This window comes from Nyctereutes procyonoides, unplaced genomic scaffold, assembly GCF_905146905.1.
Source record: "Nyctereutes procyonoides isolate TBG_1078 unplaced genomic scaffold, NYPRO_anot_genome, whole genome shotgun sequence".
NCBI classification, from domain to species: Eukaryota; Metazoa; Chordata; class Mammalia; order Carnivora; family Canidae; genus Nyctereutes; species Nyctereutes procyonoides.
Window position 1 is genome coordinate 34,668,141 of NW_026575142.1, and position 20,187 is coordinate 34,688,327.

General features: G+C 39.7%; 1 protein-coding gene across 2 annotated transcripts in view; it reads left to right on the top strand.

The window, feature by feature from the left end:
- The window catches only part of CTNND2 (catenin delta 2), a 918,117-nt gene that overhangs the window by 791,219 nt on the left and 106,711 nt on the right, over positions 1–20,187 (top strand). For both annotated transcript variants that reach the window (XM_055308537.1, XM_055308538.1), the window contains exon 15: positions 9,809–9,982. In XM_055308537.1, coding sequence (XP_055164512.1) covers positions 9,809–9,982 — 174 coding nt within the window. The remainder of the gene's footprint in view (positions 1–9,808; positions 9,983–20,187) is intronic.

Here is a 20,187-nt window from a genome sequence, read left to right on the forward strand (position 1 = left end):
TGATTCTTACCTTTGCCACTGTTATTCTATGCCTTAGGGAAATGCTGTCATACTGTAAAAGTCAGATTTAATTACAATAAAAATCTTAGAGAAACTTTATCTTTTAGATTCTTAATCAGATTAATTCGGGAAAATATGTGATACAAAGATATGCTTCATTCATGCTCTTCTTTTAAGAAATGGTTGCTATTGGGGGACCTGGGTGGCTCAGTTGGTTAAGCATCTGATTCTTGATCTCAGCTCAGTTCGTGATCTCAGGATTGTGAGATTGAGCCCTGCATCGGGCTCCACACCCAGTGTGGTGTCTGCTCATCCCTCTCTGTCCCCCCCCCCCATTTGCACATTTGTGTGCTCTCTCTCTCTCTCTCAAACAAATAAAAACTTTAAAAAAATAAGAGAAAGAAATAGTTGCTATCGAATCGTACTGGAACCATCAGACTATGAGTTAAATAGTTTTTAACATTTCTGGGCATCATATTCCGATCCAAAATGGCTTTGAAAATTTATTAATTTCTGTGCCACATTACAAGAAATTCCTGGTTTCTCTAGCCTTTTTCAGGTGGAACCTTACCCCCGCCCCACCAAACAGCCTGCACGTCATGTGCCAAGAGGCACATCTCACCTCTCAGGGGCTCCACCACTGTCTTCAAGGGCTCTGTGCCAGTCGCTAGGCACAGCAGGGTAGGGGCCGCAGACCAAAGATTGGGGTCCAGGGAAGTGCAAGTAGATGAAATTGCTGTATTTACTTTTCCACCTTTTGTAGAAATCAGCATCTTTTGTTTTTCAATTTGGGATATGGCCAAGGTTCCTTGGGATGATATCCTGGGATTCCTGGTACTCAGAAGTGGATTTGAGAGCAAGAGTACTGCTGGCTGCTGGCCAGAGCAGACCTGAGCCTTCAAGACTCACTCAGTGTGAACTTGACAGTAGAGAGAAACTGCTGAGAGAATAAAACAAAAACAAAAACAAGCAAGATACCCTAGAATCAGAACTTCTCTTTTTCTGCTTGAATATCACTTGTGAATTTTTTAGTTCATGTGGGTATCTGTGTATCCTCGTGGGTGAGGACATAAACCTATCAGAATTCAGAGATGATTCTGATTTGGTATTTACGTATGGAGGCTGCTTGTCTCCTGATAATCTGTTTCACAGTTTAGTGAGTTGTGGTCAATTTGAGAGTAAGTACTGTTGCTCTTTCCACCGCTGACATCGTAGATGCCAAATGCATGGGACAGCACGAGGTTTCCTTGAGGATATCACCATGCTATTTCATACACAGAAGCAATAGTAACGAGATTCTTCAAAAAAACCCGTAATGCCCTCTTATTTTTTCCATGATAATGGACATGTCTTGGCAGAACCTCCAAGGGCTTCCCCTGCACACTCTCCTGGCCCGTCCTTTGTCACACCGGCCAGCCTCTGAGCTTTGGGTCCTGCTCTTCCTCCGTCTGGCCTTCTCTTCCCTTTCTTTTACTACTGGGAAAATTATCCATTAAGATCAAATAAAACATCACTTCCATCCTTTCAAGACTTCTTCCAAGTAAAAAGTTCTTCATCCTCCAATCTACTTCCACCTGGTTTTATCTGAACTTGCCCTCTAGTGCCGATCTGGCACAGTAGTGGACTTCCATCAAGAGGGAATCTGCTGTGGGGAAGGACAGAGGATCTGGTTTATGTCACTGACATCTAGCCCAACACCCAGAACCAGCGAGGCTGAGTGACACTCAGTTTGGGGTTCATGGCAGCCTCTACCCCTTGCTAGGGAGGTTTTTCCGGTAGATGTTCTAGTAGGTGACTTGTCCCAGCCTCGTCCATTTCTTTCTTGATGAGACTGCCTCCAGGAGCCACTGTGAGCCTAGAGTATTCTGTAGACCTCTTTCTGGTTTCGGTTCAAACCTTCATCCAGCTTCTCATGGCAGTGCTGCATTTTATTATGTGAGTCAGCGTTCTGCATCTGCAAGGACCACCCTACCTAACAAGCACTCTGTATCATGATAATCATCTGAGAACTAGGATTCATGTCAACAAGTGCATACAGGTGTGTCTCACAGTACCTCTGGAGAAGCAGTACTTTTGATCATGCCAAACTAAAAAATGCCTTGTTCTGAAGGTGTTAACACACGACACACATAAATGGTATCAGAGGTCATGAAATCCTGTCACCTGAAAGGTTTCCTGTGACTTTTCAGGACTTTGTATCTGCTATCACTTCACTACGAGCATCACACATTGCCCACTGCATTGAATGGATGCTTTTGGCCCAGAAATGAGACTCTGACACTAAATGGTGATCAATATCTCAAAGTGCACAAATGAATTTTCTTGCTAGTTTAAATGACACTGGAGATTTTAATTTTAAAGAAGTTTCTCCTTATTTTGGACAAAATGGATGTTGATTATAAGCAAATATAAACATTCATGTAGATACATGTACATAGAACATGTAAATTATATATGAGTAAGGTAGCAATAAGCTACAAAATGAAAGAAATACACACACCCCCACCAACCCCCTCCTAGACAGAAATGATTGCAACTTATAGCAGGCATATATCCTTTCAAATCTTCTCTCTCCATATTTATGCACAGCTTTGTTTAACCCTTCAAAAATACAGTTTTTCTACATTGATGTTAGAATCAGGGCGCATGTCAGACAGCCAGACTCCTAGAGCCTCTAAGTGTCCTGAGAGTAGATAAGTGTCCTTCCCACTAATGTGAAGGTCGATGCTTCTGGCAGCCCTGATCTGTAGTCTTTAGAGGCTCTGAGATCTATCGTGTTCTCCTCTTTGGGATAGTTCCTCCTTCTCATGGTCCATGATGTCTTTTCCTGTCCATCGTCCAGGAGCAGAAAAGGTGCAAAGAAGACAGGGTAGGGGGGCATGTCCTTCTTTCTGGGGCCCACCTAAAAGTCATACACATCACTGTTGCTCACCCCCAACCCTTTGGTTTATATCAGATCAAGTTAAAACCCAAAGTGCGAGGGAGGCAGGAAGCGTACTATATTTGTGAGACAACAACAAATTTCAAATTCTCTGCAAACAGCGAAGCCCCTGATTACCTGCATTCGATGACCGTGCCCACTACCCACCTTGGCACAGCATGGACAAGGAGAACAGGTGTGGGCACGACACCCACCTGTCTCAGTCTGAGTACTGTTGTACAATAGTTTATCCCCTGACTCAGCATGACCTTTTTCCTTGCCAGCACATGATTCCCAGCAAGGATGGGGAAGGACTGCCTGGAATTCCACGGTAGGGGTGTACCATGATGTGCGATCCAGTCCCTGATGGTCAAAAAATTTGGTTGCTTCCAAATTTTAACTAATGTAAACTGTAATACACTTATGTAGTTGAATCTCACCTATACCCTTAATTTCCTTTCAAAGATAAATCCTTTAAAGTGAAATATCGAGACCAAATGAATCTGGATACATAAGCCAAAATTTGTCTTAATCACGCTGGATGGCAGTGATAGCTGAAGTACACTTGGATTTGATTTATCATCACTGATGTATCTGCCCTTCTTGACATTCTTGATGCTTTTAAGTTCTCATTTCTTAATATCACAGGTTGCCTTTCTTCCAGTTTTTGTTTTATTAGTAAGCATACTTTTCTTTTGCTGCTTAATACCATTTCTTTACCAGCCATCTGGTTATTTGAGCTGCTGCTCCTTCCTCATGGCTGGCTCCGGCTTGGTCTCACTGTGCCTTCACCTCACCATATGCTAGGAGCTTGGTGACTCAACATATGATATTTCATGTCCTCAAAGCAACAAGTCGCACAAACCTGCAAAATCACAGCTGTCCATTTTCATGCAGTGACTCTCCTTTATCACTGCCCATGATTGAATGAGATTCTCCTCCTACTTTGGCACCTCAGAGAAAATATATCCCATCACCTAAAAACGCTATTCTTCTGTAAAGTCTTTCAGCAACTTTACAGACTTAAAACTCTGATTTAGGCTTCCCATTTACATTCCATATTGACATTTAACCATTCAGTGCTCCATACCATTAATAAATACTCTCTGTTTTGATCCCTGGGTGGCTCTGTCAGTTAGGTGTCCAGCTCTTGATTTCAGCTCAGGTCATGATCTGAGGGTCACGGGATTGAGCCCCACATTGTGCTCTGCATTCAGTGAGGAGTCTGCTTGGGATTCTCTCTCTTTCCCTCTCCATCTACCCTTCTTCCTCCTCTCTCTCTAAAAAAAAATAATAAATCTCAAAAAAATGCTCTGAGTTTTATACTACTAGATCAGGGTTTCTCAGCCTTGTCACTCTTGACATTTCAAGCCAGATAATTCTCTCTTGCGGGGGCTGTCCTGTGCGTTGTAGGATTTTATCAGCATTCCTGGCCTTTACCCAGTAGGTGCCAATAGATCTCCCTCCCCCAGTTGTGACAATCAGCAATGACAGTTGTCCCCTTGGATGATAAAATCCCTTTAGTCAAGAATCACTGTATTAGACTGGCTTTGAGACATGTATCACCAAAGATAGAAAAAAAATAAGACTGCATACAGGATAATCTGAGGGAGGTTGGCATGTTAAGGACAAAGCCCCTTTAAAAGGAAGGTAATGGAAAAAATAAATAAAAGGTAGACAATGGAGAGATTCTTGGACCAGGTTACCCAAGATGTGGATGAGAAGATAAGAGCAGAGAGAGTTCTAGAGGGGTGTTAGTGGTGTTCTGGTTGGTTCCATCACAATAAGTAGGAGAAAGAGCCAGCAAGCCTGGTGATGTGGACCATCCCTGTGGGGCACAGCACGGTGGGCTCTTCATGCCACTCCCTGAAGTAGACAGCATCACCAGCCTCCCTCCCACCTCTTTCTGAGAGATGTGTGTCGCTTGGCTCCACACCAACAGAAATGAATCAGCAAGGCTATCACTGAATCTCTTTAAATCCTATACTTGAAAGTATATTCTCCCCCTTTAACACGGGTTTCTAATCTCTCAAATGCAAAACCCTTCATATCTTCTTCAAGGAGAGCCTAGAGACAATGTGTGCCACATAAATGCAGCTCATTGGGCTCCAGCTCTGTCCCCTCTTTGCACACACTTAGCCCCGCTGTCATCAACATCTTCTAAACAGCACCCAGGGGACTTGACATACCTGAGCTACCCTCTTCTTCCAAATTCCCAAGAGTCAACACAAGAGTCATCTCACCCCTGGCTTTTTATAGCTGCTCAGAGTGTCTTCATCACTTCTATTCCCTGCCTCCCTTTCCCCCATCCTCAAAAAAGATGGAAGTGATCATGAAACTCTGTAAAGGGAGAATCTATTAGTAATTCTGCTGTTCAACCCAAGCCAAGCCAAGATGGCAGATAGGGGATGGACTTGCAGGTACATTGTTGCTTTTTAAAGGATGTAGTACAGGCTGGAGCCTGCTTAAACCAAGCCCTGTGTGAGAGAATGTTCCTGACACCTCCCATCTTCCAGTCATCTCCTCTTCTGACATGGTGCGAAGTGGGACTTCAGCTGGGAGGGAAGGGTGGGATTTTAAAGTTGAATGTCTTCCTGTTGCTGCAGATCCATGCCCTTTATGATGCAGTTTCCTTGGCCTGTTGTTTATTTCAGCACAATCCCTTAAAAACGAGCAGCCTGCACATGGGCAATGACAACGGTGCCACCTCATTGGGAGAGAAATATGGGCAACAGAATTGCATTGCTCTGGAGAAGAAACCTTTTCTGTTTGTGTTCCAAAGATACAGATGAGCCGGAGAAGCTCTTCTCCATGGATTTGCGTGGCTGGGAGAAATGTGAAAGAGGAGCGCAGTTTCTCAGTGCCTCTGGGCTGTAGATCCTTCCCCTGCATCCGGGGAGCACCCCTTCTCCGCATCTCTGTGGCACCCAGCCAAGCGAGGCGGAAGTGGAGGCTGGGCAGGTTGTAAGCCCGGTAGAGAGGAAGAGCTGAAAGTCTCTTGTTAATTCTCCTCATTAGCAGGGGCTTTGTGGATGCAGTAATTCGAGCACTCATGAGCCACCATCCCTGAAGGAAGACCATGTTCACTAAGTCTCTTGATTGATGGGCATTTTTACTTTCTGGTTTGGGGACTTTGTGTTTTTGTCCCTACCTTGCATCTTTCTCTTCATATAAGGAGCAAATGGCTTCCACTTTTCCATCCTGAAGCCAACTAAGAAATCTTTTAAGTAGAATTTAAACAGTACGGGGAAGCAAAGTATTAAAGACAAGTCCAAAGAAAAGACTTTTTTCTTGTTTATTTTTAAGTCACACATTGAACACAGTCCCACACATGTGTGACTCTCTTCCCAAGCAGACAGACATTTCTTACCAGTGGCTGGCATCTCTCTCCTCCCCTGACTGACCATAGCAGAAAGCATCGTGTCCAGATTTCAGCAGTTCCTAGGCTTCTAACATGGAGGCTTGTTATCTTCCTTTCCAAAAAGCTTTGAGAATTACCTTCTTGAACAGAGAATACCTATTTTCAATTCAATACAATTTTAGAAAGGGAATGATACAAACTGTTGACTGATTGGTGTTATTAGTGTTAGTCTTACAGTTATACATTTAAGACCAGTAAAGAAAAGTGCTAATAGTATGTTATTGAGTGTGGCACTGTTTGGGGTGATAAAATCAATTGATTTGCTCTATGATTTACTGTCAACATAATCCTGCCACACTGTCTCCTTGCTTTGCTGACAGCCTGCCCCGAGAGAGCTCCATGGCAGAAAGGTCGTAGAGTAGCTACAGGATCCTGCTACACTGAATTTACTTAATGCTTACTGTGATTACTGCTTAGTCTGCCCAGGCTACCATAACAAAACACCGTAGACTGGGGGATTTCAGCAACAGGCATTTATTTTTCATGGTTCTAGAGGCTGGAAATCCAAAAACAAGGTGACAGCAGATTCAGTGTCTGTTGAGAGCCTGTTCTTGTTTCACAGATGATCTCTTCTTGCTGTGTCCTTATAGGATTGAAAAGGGAAAGTTCTGGTCCCTTCATTTCAGATTTTAAGAGATGTGTCTTGTATTTAAAATTATAAATGGGGTATGTCCACTTTGCTGATAAAGTTGCATATCCCATGACTTTTCATGGATCCTCACTCTAGAATAAGCTTAGCACTAAAAGTTTACATTTGCAGAATTTTCATCACCTAGATCAGATCCTGGTGTCACCTTCACCATGTGGTCCTGTTATTGTTGATTTTCCAGCTGACATAATGTTGAGCATGTCAGCACACTCTTCAAGAAGACTCCTGGTCTTTTTATAGGTGGTGAAAATATATTTTTAATGGACAATTGGTAATTCTTTCTCTATCAACTCAGTAAAAGGTTGAAATAGCGTACCCAGATAAAGGGCAGATACATTGACTGGCTTTGAAATAACTCTTTTTATTCAGTATTGACATACTAGGGTGCCATCAGTGTTCTGAAATAGCAGAGAATCCCCTTTGAACTCCATTTCTAGTTGCCATCAAAGATTATCTGTATTCACATCAGTTTTCCTTTTATTTCCTTCAGATTCTCTCTGTAGCCATTAAGGAAGGATTGTAATAAAAGGTATTTAAGAGCTACATAGATCACATGTCAGAGCAGAAGAAAATTGTCTACTGATTTAGCCATTTATCCTATTTTATTGGGGAGAAGTTAGGAGAGGAGAACAAGATGAAGCCCAGTAAGTGATAACACAGCTGCTTCTTGTTCCTCTTAGAGTCTGGCTCTCACATTTTGTAATGAGCATGCAAATATTATTTCTGTGCACCTCCCGCTGTTGTGTTAGCTCTCCCAACGTGAGAGGGAAATGCCATCCCTATTGAGCTCTAAGTTTCATAGTTTGATATTTCTGAATATTATCACATCTTTATATGAAAACAATAGCTTAAGACTTCTAAGGAGATGACAAAATAAACAATGGAAAAAACCCACATGAAATAATCTCCCATTTCCTGTTGCAACAGCAGAAAGATTCAGCACCCCAAGCTGGTCTCCCTAGACAAGCCACTATTACCCCTGCTCCATCACTGAAGTCAGCAAATCTACAGAACAACTAGTCTCTCCCTGGTGCTATCTTCCTGTCCAGTGTAGTGAGTTCATCTCAGAATGAGCCAGGAGCAATGTGACAAGACTGTTCACTTCCCACTTTGTTATTTTTCATATTTAAAAGAGATGTGCTGGTTTCATTAGTAGGCTTGCACAGGTGCAGTCATTTCAGAATGGTTTAGAAGTAGCTTTGATTAACAGAACAAGCAGATTCCCCGACCTTGAGTGTCCTTGTCACAGAGTTAAAATAGATTGACATTCTCAGTGAAAATGACCTTTCGTGGGATGTCCAACATCCATCCATGGGAAATTCATCGCTGAGCTTTAGCCTTCACCTAAACTAAGTTGTGTCATAATTGAGAAAAAGAAGATATGGGTCTTTAATTTTTCTCTTGGAAAATAATGAAATTCTTGAAGTGACTTGTGATAGTAAGTAATGTTACATTTTTACCATTAGCATTTCCATTTTTATGTTACAAGGATATGAAGTAAGCCTATATTCCAGTAAAAATTTCAAAACTAAGAAACACAGACTTTGAATTATGGCTGTGATTTTTGTATTTATACATACATATATACACAAGTGCACATATATGTAGATACATGAATATCTGCAGGAAAGTTTAGTAAATGTCGTATAGACTATATCTTAAGCCACCATTAATAAACACAAATAAGCAGTTAAATAACACTCCCACCCTGAAATTACAAAGGATTATTTTGTTTTACTATTATTTTTCTCAGAAGTTAATATGGGAGTATTTTTTTCTAAACATAGAGTTTACTTCATTTCTACCCTCATTATATTTACTGGCTTCATTTTTCCCAAAAGACAAAGGCTGTATGTGACCAAACATCAGAATCACTGTTACGAATTTTAATATTTTTAAAATGATAAGGGTAACAGAAAATTTGAAATGTAGAAAAATGTGAGAGATATAAACATTTTTGTTAATAAGTTTTTATTATCACACATGTTGTCCTGGGGTATTTTGAGTTGTATTAAGCATAAACTCTACTACTTTGCATCTTTGTTCATTTCACTTTTATTGTAATCATTTCTCCACATTGCTACATGGTCTTCATAGCTATCATTTTTAATGGTCTACTGATATTCCCTCATGCAATAGCAATAGTTTTTAAATTATTTCCATTAATTTTTAATTATACGTTCTCCTATTCTTCATTAGACTCAATTCAAAGCAAACTGAACTGTCAGAATTGCTGTAAGATCTAAATTTGGCTTTAGCTAGGTCAATGCATCTAATAAACCATAGCAATTTTCTCTTTTCTGTACATTTCTGAGATCTGTTTGATGCCTATAATGCCATGATAGAATTCAAAAGGAAACAAATATTTTTATAAGTTGCCTAAGAATTTATCAGTTGGCATAAGAAGTGAGGGTGTTTGATGTTACTCTGTACAGTGTTACGCCAGTAGCATGCTAACTGTAAGACATGCTGCCTTGACCTTTAACCTTCTTCCACTCTGCCCATCAAAATTAATTTATTTTTTCTTCCTTTTTATAGCAATATGTTGGCACTGTTCTTAGAGAGCTTATGCATGCAGCTGGCAATTAGATTCACTTATGTACCTGCTCCACCACCTTCCACTTTCCATCATAAGCTCTTGGTGGGCAGGAGTAGCTATCCTATTTTTGCCCTACTATGGTATTACCCTACCTGTAATAGATGGTCACCAAGTATTAAAACATTCTGCTCCAGTTTTTTTCCACAGTGTTTACAAAAGGTGAAGTTGGGAAGTGTAATGATATTAAAGATGTTTACTCTCTTATTTTTCTTCCACCAGTGGGATGGAGTAGGACCTCTTCCAGACTGTGCAGAACCACCAAAAGGGATCCAGATGCTGTGGCACCCATCAATAGTCAAACCCTACCTCACACTGCTCTCTGAGTGCTCAAATGCAGACACGCTGGAAGGGGCGGCAGGCGCCCTGCAGAACTTGGCTGCAGGGAGCTGGAAGGTATGACTAGTTCATTACAATAAAGAAGAGATCTGGAATTATGAGCACATCCTTAGAAAGGAATAGAAGTCCAGTTTTGAGACATGCAATTACAATGCAGTTTGTGAAAATGTTAGGGAAAGACCAGTTACATTGAACTTGTGGAGACAGAAAAATATTCCTTTAAAAATTCTCAAGGGCTCAGGGGTCCTTGAAGATCTCTACAAAATATAGATGAACAGATGTAAGTATAGTCATTGAAAATGCTGTGATATGCTTTCCACTCTATTTGTGTAGCTGAGTTATTTTGTTTTCAGGGGAGATATAACATGTTGATGCTTTTCAAAGCTCTATTGTTGACTGTTAGGAGAGTTAATACTCAAGCACCTTGTATCAAAACCCCTGTGAATCCCTCTAATGTTGTAGTTGATCCTGTCTCCAAAGGAAAGAACCTCTTTCATTTTTAACCTATGGGCTTACAGAGAAGAATAATATTCTTGGGTCTTTTTGGCCAGAATATTAAAAGTAAAAAAAAATGTACGATGCAGAAGGAGATTAGGAGGGCTTTTTCCTCTGAGTTCTTGTAAACACATACTATCCTTGATTGGTTTTCATGGAAAATTTCCACAACCCTCATTTTGGGTAGAAAAGGATTGACCATAGCAAAGAATTCTTGAGTTTGATCACCAACTATTACATGAGCTAACTTGTCTTATTGAAAAGAAGAAGAAGAAGAAGAAGAAGAAGAAGAAGAAGAAGAAGAAGAAGAAGAAGAAGAAAAGTTAACCACCTAGAATGAGGGCATATGGGGAAAATATCCAGAGAGGAATTTGGACCTCTGCCATCCATTTTTCATTCATTTAATATCAAAGCCTGGGGGTTGGGATACACATAAATCACTATCTAGCATTCACTTTCTTCAAAACAATGTTAATAAGACACATGGTTACGAAGAATTCTCAGCTTGGTCCCACAGGCACTGCACACACTGTCCTCAGCATTGTCATGCAGCTACCTCCTCCCTTCTTGTACGAGCTTCCAGCATCTGCCTTTGTGTCACCTCTCACTCTGTCATTCTGTTTCCACTGCTGCAGTCCCAGCTACAGCACTACCTTCTTTCTTGGTGGGACCTCCCAGCTCTTGGGGCCCAGTTCTTGACAACACTTCCCAGAAGCTGGCTGCTGATGTATGGGCAGGCTCATCCCTTCTTTTGAGAGTCTTAGAAATGAACATCATCGTCCCTTTCTCCTCTGTCCATAGGTGTCCCTAGTGTTGTACTGAAAGAATTCATAGTGGGCTAGGCTTGAAGTGAAGTTATCTCTTGCTTTCAACTAGAGAAAAGCTTCAAAAGCAGAGTCACATGAGGCAGAATTCCAGAGTAGGGCCTTGCAAGCAAGGAAGGAGATAATAATGGAAATCGCTTCCTTGAACTAACCCTTAGATCTTACCTCCCTCTAAATTTAAGAGGCTTTGCTTCAAATCACAATTCAAACCTGGGCTCTACCTTTTCTAAGCTCTGTGACCCTAAGCAAATTATAGCACTGTATTGTCTCAGATGTGTCATGTTTAGACAGAAAAGATTGTGGCTGCTTCTTGTCTCACAGCGTGCAGATCAGTCATGGCACTAGATGCAAAGATGAGAGCAGGATGCCATAGGCCAATGGGTTGTCATTACATATGGCCAGAAGGTTTGTCAGCCTTACTTATAAGGAGCATTTGCCATCCTAATAACTCTAGAAGAGTGGGATGGTCCTCAGGTAGGGCAAGGGGCTGCTAAAGAACATTTGTGTACAGTTATAAATATATATATGTATATATATATTTACATAAGAATTTTTTAATTAAAATAAAATAAACAAGCATATGTAATAGTTAATCACATTATCATCATTTATAAACATGCCATATTAAATGGAAGAAAATATATGGGAAGGGAAAATAAACAATCCATAGGGATGATTTAAGAAGGTTATCATTAAGCCAAACACTGATAAATTGTTATAATTTTCAAGAGATTAAAAATAATTTGTACAAAAACCAGAAAATTCCTTCCTTTTAAAATAAAAGGGTTTTACTTTAAAAATCATAAATGATTAAAAAGATTGATTAAGACACACAACACCATTAAGTCTTATGGGGGACAGTGCCATCATCTGAAATCTAGAGTACTAAGCATGCATTTTTTATAGCACCTGTTGAAATTTAGTGGCATTTGTTTTAGTGTCCTTAACTTTTTATGACCCAAACAAAGGCAGAAATGTGAAGGTAAACACCAGAATTTTACATGGAGACAGGTTTTTATAGACCTCATCATCTGAAACTATAACTTCTCTTTATAGGAAGATCATGCATACTCTTTTTCTGCAACAAATTGGCTAGTAAACTAGATCTTCATAATGGTCTTAAATACTTTTTAAACTTTAAGAGACTCATTACTTGGTTAATGAGCATCAGAAAAACAGAACAGTATTATGGCAGAAGCAAAGGGATAATTTTTTTTTCAAAGCCAACATGGACTTCAGTTACTTTTTTCTCATTTACAGTACAATTATTTTGTTTGTCACAAAATATTAAAACAATTGGATATAGTAGTTTGAAGACTTCCAAAATGTGCATGGATGCTCTTTCAACTCCCATTTATGGGTTATTTATTTTGTAATTGAACTTTGTGAAAACCTAGGGTTTGAACAATAGAAATATATCTGTACTTATTATTAAGTCAAATATTTCAGGTATCTTTGCACAGTCCATTTTTCCCTAAAATGTGGCCTTTTTTCTTTTTTTTTTATGTGGCCTTTTTCAAAGAAGCTATTCTTTGCCCATTTACTTTGAAAATAAGATAGAATAAAGAGACATTTGTATATCAAGCTGTTAATATTTAATGAAGTAACATGATAGCAACATAGATGTAGTGAAGGAGGAAACAGAATCTCCAGCCATGTGGCCAATATGAATAAAAAATAAGAGAACTAGGAAATTTGAGATTTGTCCCAAGAGTCAGGGCCAACAGTCTTGGGAAGAAGGATAATGAATTTAGCATAGCTTAGCAGTTGGAGCATAATGTAAAAGTGAACCAGGGCATCAGCGGAGTGCAACAAATAAAAGTAGAAATCATGGTTTGATAGTGTCTTTTTTCTAGTTAGTGATGTGATGTAAAGTATAAGGTTTAAGTTTTTTTAAAAAACAAAGTTTTGAAAGATTATGGTAAAAATGAGCTCTAAGGATGATCCCTAGTAGGTTAGGAATTGAGTCAGAATAAACACAGAAGTCATATGAGGACCTTGCCCAGTTGGACATGATGGACATGATGAGCCTGAGGCAGGACAAGGATGGGCCCAACCTAAAGAGGAAGAAATGGAGAAGATCCAGGCCATAACCAAGTCATTGACTCTAATAACACGTGACTGACTTATTGATTTCTTCCTCCAAAGACCCCAGTAAATAGTAAGGAGAGCAAGGACTGCACCTATACTGTAAATGCCATATGCATCCAAATGGACTATAGAATAAACATGGTTTTGGGTAGTTTGGCATTACTTTCATCATTGTCATTGAATGACCTAATTTTCTAAGCCGTAAGTTATAGAATTCCATTCTGAAGCTGTAGAAATAGCTAAACCTGAGGGACTCCCACTTCCAGCCAAGATGGTTCAGGTTTACAATCCCTTTAAGGAAGAATAACAACTAACATAACCTAGAGATAGAAGAAACAATGGTTTTTAAGACACCAAGCATGAGTCAGTAAAGGACTGTGATCTCTGAGAGACAGGAAACAAGCAAGATGAGCCCTCTGAATGCCCCAGCTCACTGCCTTGAGTGAGACTGCCCACCATGGCACCAGGACTGGAACTCCCAGAGGAGCTCGGCAAACTCTGAGCTAAGGAGATGGGGGAGGGAATCTGGGGAGACAAAGGTGACTGGAGTTCATAGGATGGAGTATCAGAGAGGAGAAAATCACAGATGGAGAGAACCCTAGAAATCTGCAGAGCATCCCCAACAAATACTCCTAGGGAACTATCAGAGTGCATGCATGTGAGGGAAACACCCAAGTCTGAGAAAAGAATCTCCTGCAATTAGAGAGAAACTTGGTGCTCACATAGGGATGGGTACAGTGTGCTTCCCGAGTACCAGACAGGAAAACCTTTTAATTCATGGACCACTGAATGAGAGCTCAGGAGGATCTTGCCTCCTAGAACTAGACATACAATTAGCCCTGGACTAAATATGATACAGTCTTTCCTATCAATCTTAGAAGATCCAAAAATAGCAATAGTTTCCAAGTAAATTAACTGAAGCCTAGAACAAAGCTTTAAAAAATCTAAAGGAATACAAAAAAATATGCAATACCCAAGAAATTAAAATTAAGAATGTCTGACATCTACTTGAAAATAACTTTACCCAGGGGATCCCTGGGTGGCTCAGCAGTTTAGCGCCGCCTTCAGCCCAGGGCCTGATCCTGGAGACCCAGGGTCGAGTCCTGCATCGGGCTCCCTGTGTGGAGCCTGCTTCTCCCTCTGCCTGTGTCTCTGCCTCTCTCTCTTTGTGTGTGTGTGTCTCTCATGAATAAATAAATAAAATCCTTAAGAAAAGAAAAAAGAAAATAACTTTACAAGCCAATAAAGAAGCAAATGTAATTCATAATAAGGAGCAAAATTAATCATTCAAAATCAACTCAGAACTGACATAGATGTTAACATTAGCAGACAAGCAGTTGCCATCACTGTATTTCACGTGTTCAAAAAGTTAATTAGAACATGGAAAATAAGTAAGATTCAAGTAAAACTTCCAGAGTTATACAATGTCTGAAATGAAAAACACATGAGATGAGATTAAATTAGGCAGGTTGGACATTGCAGAAGAAAAGATTAATGAACTCAATAGAAACTACCCAAGACAAAACAAAAAGGAAAAAAAGAAAAAGAAATCACAAATTATTAGTGCACCTCAAGTGGTCTGATATGTATGTAATTTGAATTCCCAAAAGAAAAGAGAAAGATGAACAGAAAAAAAATATTTGGAGTCTTAATAGTTGAAAATTTCCCAAATTTTCCAAATTTATGAAGACCATAAACTCACAAGTCCAAGTAGCTCAAGGAAAACCGAATAAAAGCAGCATAAAGAAACTGTACATTATAGTCAAATTGCTCAAAATCAGTAGTAAAGAGAACATCTTAAAATCAGCTGGAGAATAACATTGTATGTCAACTGTTCAAAAAAAAAATATATATATATAAGCAGTGAGAGGAAAAAAGACTTGTACGTACAAGGAGAAGAGTGACAGCTGATTTCTCATCAGCAACAATGTCAGTGCGAAGACAGCCAGACAACATACTGAATCTTCTGGGCCCCATTACATATAAAGTTGATTCTGGTTTGGTATCAAGCAGGCACATCCTGTTCTTAAAGGAACCCCTGGGGCACATTATACCCACAGAAGTTACAAAACAAGCAGTAAAAAAATATCCCCATTTGAACTCAGTTTAAGATGTGAGATAACCTGGGAACTGGCATTATTAATTACCCGAGCAGTTGGGTCAGAAGGGATTCAAACATAAAAACTTCAGATTAACTGTTCTAGCATGATGAGAGCTATGGAGCTCTGTATTCTCTTCTTCTAGTCCTGAGGACAAGCAAGTATTCATAGGCTCTGCATCAAGTTCTAAACCCACAGACAGGGACCACAGGATTAAGGGATTAGTTTGGCTTTAGAAAAGACTAGTCAAGGAACATATGATCACTTCAAGTTCTAAAAGCATTTTTGTAGAAGTGGTTAGAACTTGCTGGCTCAATCGAAAATAAATAAATATATTAGCAAATCTCTGTCCCTTTACAATGAGAATTGCTAGGAGCTTTAATCCTTTTTATATTTCATTTTATATTTCTCCATTTCAATGGAGAATGCTGTTCTTAAATAATAAACGTGGATTCTAGAAATAAACCTTGTCTTTCATCAGCTAAACATGTTTTAATCTCCAGGTATGAGCAGCAAATTGGAAGACAGTTGACATAAGAAGCTGAGTTTGATGTGGTATCTTCCCCAGGGTGCCTTCCAGTACAAAACACGAAAACAAAAAGTTCAAAAACCATTATAGATGCTGTGATAGAAATATATACACAAGGAGATACACACACATACACACGCGCACACACACAAGTCATGAGGGTTTCTCTAGAGTCATTTTGGTAAAGAAGAGGCCTGGAATAAGGAAGCACACTTCTGAAATCATAGCTAACACTTTTGGACTATGAGTCAGTGATGAGACATTAGCATATCTCATTATTTAGAGGAATGCTAGTGGCTGTAACAGAGGCTCAAATATGCAAGGACTACAACAAGATTGAAGACAGAAGTTATTTTCTCTGATGTAAAGGGCATGAGTGTGAGGAGGGAAGCTCCCTCCATGAATTAATTCGCCTATGCTCAAAGCTGTTCTACCATCTTCAACATGTTACTTTCAGGCTACTCCTGTGGTCATCATCTACCAGCAGGAAGCAGAAAGAGGACACAGATCTGCAACCAGAAATGTTCTCTTAGAGTCAAGGTCACACCTTATATGTTCCTCTCCTATAATCTGGGCTCAGCTCCTAGCCTCCAGCAGACAAATGCTGTCCGTGCACTCATACACCACTGACGATGGTGACTGAATTCTAAGACATAAAATAGACTGAGTCCAGATTCAAGAAAAATAAAAGTCTACTTTTATGAATAAAAGTATTCATAAAAATAAAAATGTTGTAGTAAAAACCAATGACACCCCAGTTACCTTACTAGCCAGGGCTTCAACAAAAGCTATGCCGTATATTTGCAAGACTGAAAGGGTTTATTATCAACTTGGTCCCTCTGGACTGTGCGTAATATCCCCAGAATGACGTGTTTTCTATCTCCAAAGGAAAAATACGAGATGTAATTCCCTGTCCCTATGAGCCACTGTGTTTATAAAGAAAAAAAGGAGAGATGTATTAAAAGAAAGGCTTTCTGATTTGGGGTCTAATAAGTGAGAATGAAAGACAATTAAATTACTTCTATTTTCTTATATTGAATAAAGAATCACTGAGTTCTCCCTGCCTGTACTTCTCAGTCATCATCTTCATTGTTCAAAAAGAAGTATCATCTGAACTCCCATTCTTGTGCAGGGGATTCAGAAGTGGAGCCTTCTCCAGGATGTTTACACAGCCCTGTCACTAGAGAACATGCAGGAGTCTCAGAATAAGATCTGTGGCATCCTTCCTCTCAGACACCACGCATGTGATCTAACAGGGTCACATTTTATTGCCTAGAAGGCATTTCCCAATGCCATTTGTATACCGTGAAGACATATTTGATAACATACTTGATAACATTCACCAAAAAAAAAACCTTGTGTTCGGAAAAGTTCATTCTTGGGATTTCAAGAGGTATGTTTTTCCATTGAGAATTACTGATCCTTGAGATGGTTTGAGAGTTAGGAGGACAAGTATACTTGTTGCTGTCGATTGAATGAATGCTTCCTCTACATCACTTTTATGTGAGCTTGACCTTCTTTATTTGTTCTTACAACAAAAGCATATCTAAATGTTTTCTGCCCCAGGAAGTTGTCTTGCTTGGACATTAATATTTCCAGCATTGCATAAACACTTGCAATAAAATTCAGTCTTTGCACTAACCTGACTTACATTTTAAAAATAAAAACACTTTAGGGATCCCTGGGTGGCGCAGCGGTTTGGCGCCTGCCTTTGGCCCAGGGCGCAATCCTGGAGACCCAGGATCAAATCCCACATCGGGCTCCCGGTGCATGGAGCCTGCTTCTCCCTCTGCCTGTGTCTTTGCCTCTCTCTCTCTCTCTGACTATCATAAAAAATAAAATAAATAAAAATCAGATTGAAATTTAAAAAAAAAATAAAATAAAATAAAAACACTTTAGATATGCAGTAGCTGCCATTACCTTCATTAAAATTTCATTTATTAAACTGATTTATTGGTTTAATGACACAAAGGAGTTCTTCTCTAGTCCTTATTACAGATAGAACTTTTTAAAATGGATTTTGAAAACAAAAATATAAAATCCTGCAACAAGATCTGAATTTAAACAGTAGACACCTAAGTCCTATGTCCAACCACAACACAACAAAGCATTTAAATGGCCTTGTGGTAAAATTGCCCAGTTGCTTCATATATCCCGTTGTAATCACCAACCGCACTCCTAGATGAACACAGTAGTTGAGATACAGGTCCACGCTAGAGAGAAGAATGTGAGGCATGCAGCAAAAGCCATGCCCTATCTCCATGTTTCTGAATATTTTGAACATTCTTGTTATAGTAAAATGAGACTGAATAAATAAAAAGAAAAATTGGTACTTTCTTCCCTCTTGCCATGAGAATGAGACACTGCGGTAGATAACATGATATCATAAACAAATTCAAAAACAAATTTCAAAATCTTGTGTAACCTGTGTGAAATTCATTACATTTTACAGCTGTGGGATTGTGGTCCTTGACACTACAGGATGCTAAAATTCTTCTGAAAGGTGAAATTATGTTTGGTAGAGTTTGGTTTGGAAATGTGACTTTTCTTTACCATATCAAAAGAAAAAATGGGGAATTTGGTAAGGGAATTCAATGGGAAAACAGTCATGCAACAGAAGACCACTTAATTGCAGACTATACTTCTAAAGCAGGAAAACTTGTAAGATATTAATAAAATATTAATATTTAATATGAATAGTGATATTAATAAAAAAATTCAGGAGTCTGGCAATCATGAGTTCAGCCTCTTAATACAAAAATTTAGTAGTGAAAGGAGAACACTATCCCTAGTTATTTAGAAAATTATTGGGATTTCAAGAGGGAGAAGTTAGCTACATTACAGTATTAATCTCCTTTTTGAACATAAATCACCCTTAACCAAATCAGTTTAAGCAGGGCAGAAATTTCTGGTAAAATTGTAGCCATCCATCCTGTTTATGGCTGGGCTGGGAATTTAAAAAGTAAAGTTCCAGGGGAACCTGGGTGACTCATTCAGTTAAGAGTCTGACTCTTGGCTTCCACTCAGGTCATGATCTCAGAATCATGAGATTGAGCCCCTCCTCGGGCTGGGCACTCAGCGGGGAGTCAGCTTGAGATTCTCTCTCTTCCTCCCCCTCTGCCCCTCTCCCTAGATGTTCTCTCTGTCATTCAGACAAATAAATAAATAAAATATTTAAAAACCAAAGCTCCTGATAATCCACATGGGATCAATGTAGCCTGAATTGAAAGGTTTAGAAGGTGTTGACTTCACCTTATTACCAAACTCTCCATATGAACAACAAGGAACATTATTGGACAAAAGCTTGTGTAACTTTATTTTGTGTAATTCAGTTTGGGTTCATCTGAGCTCTCCTTTTGTCCAATGCAGAAAGGGAAAAAAGAAAAAAGAACATCTAGATCTTTCTAGGTAAACTCAATAATATGCAGCTATTTCTTTCTCAGTCTCTTCAGGCTTAACACTTGGCCATATTGTTTTTCAGCCTCCATCCTCTCCTGCCCCCTGCAGTTGATGCTAAACTTGGGGTGGGGGGCATGTTGTACAGGCATGTCCCTGCAGGGAACAGGGATTGGGTGTCCATTTCTCAGTGTGGAGTTATCTGTTGTCCTAAGCCACCTCTTACCCAGGACAAACTTCCTTGTCCTGCTAGCTAGGGTCTCATATGGGATATGACAATTCGGAATGGACTGTCTTTGATCTAAGGTGCTCTCCTGGCCCACACCTGCTCCTCCAACTATTAAGCCCCTATGGGATGCAGCCACATCCTCTCCTTAACCCTGGTAGGCACTGTCCACACCGTTCACAGTGAAATGCCTGAGTGGGTCAGTCGATTGAGCATCTGACTCTTGATGTCCACTCAAGTGATGATCTCAGGGTTGTGAAAAAGAGTCCTGTGTCAGGCTCTGTGCTCAGCATGGAGTCAGCTGGAGATTGTCTCTCTCACTTTTCTCACTTTCCTTCTGCCCTTCCCCCTGCTCACACTCTCTAAATAAATAAATAGATAGATAAACAGATAGATGATAGATAGATAGATAGATAGATAGATAGATAGATAGATAGATGATAGATAGAATCTAAAACAAAAACAAAAACCTCTCAGCATTCACTGCTTTTTCACTGCTTTGTGGTCTGTCCCATCCTGACAACAGCAGTTGTCATTGGGCCAAATAATGGTGGGGCCTTTCTCCAGAAAGAGATGAGCAAGAAGGAGGAGGAAAGCATTTA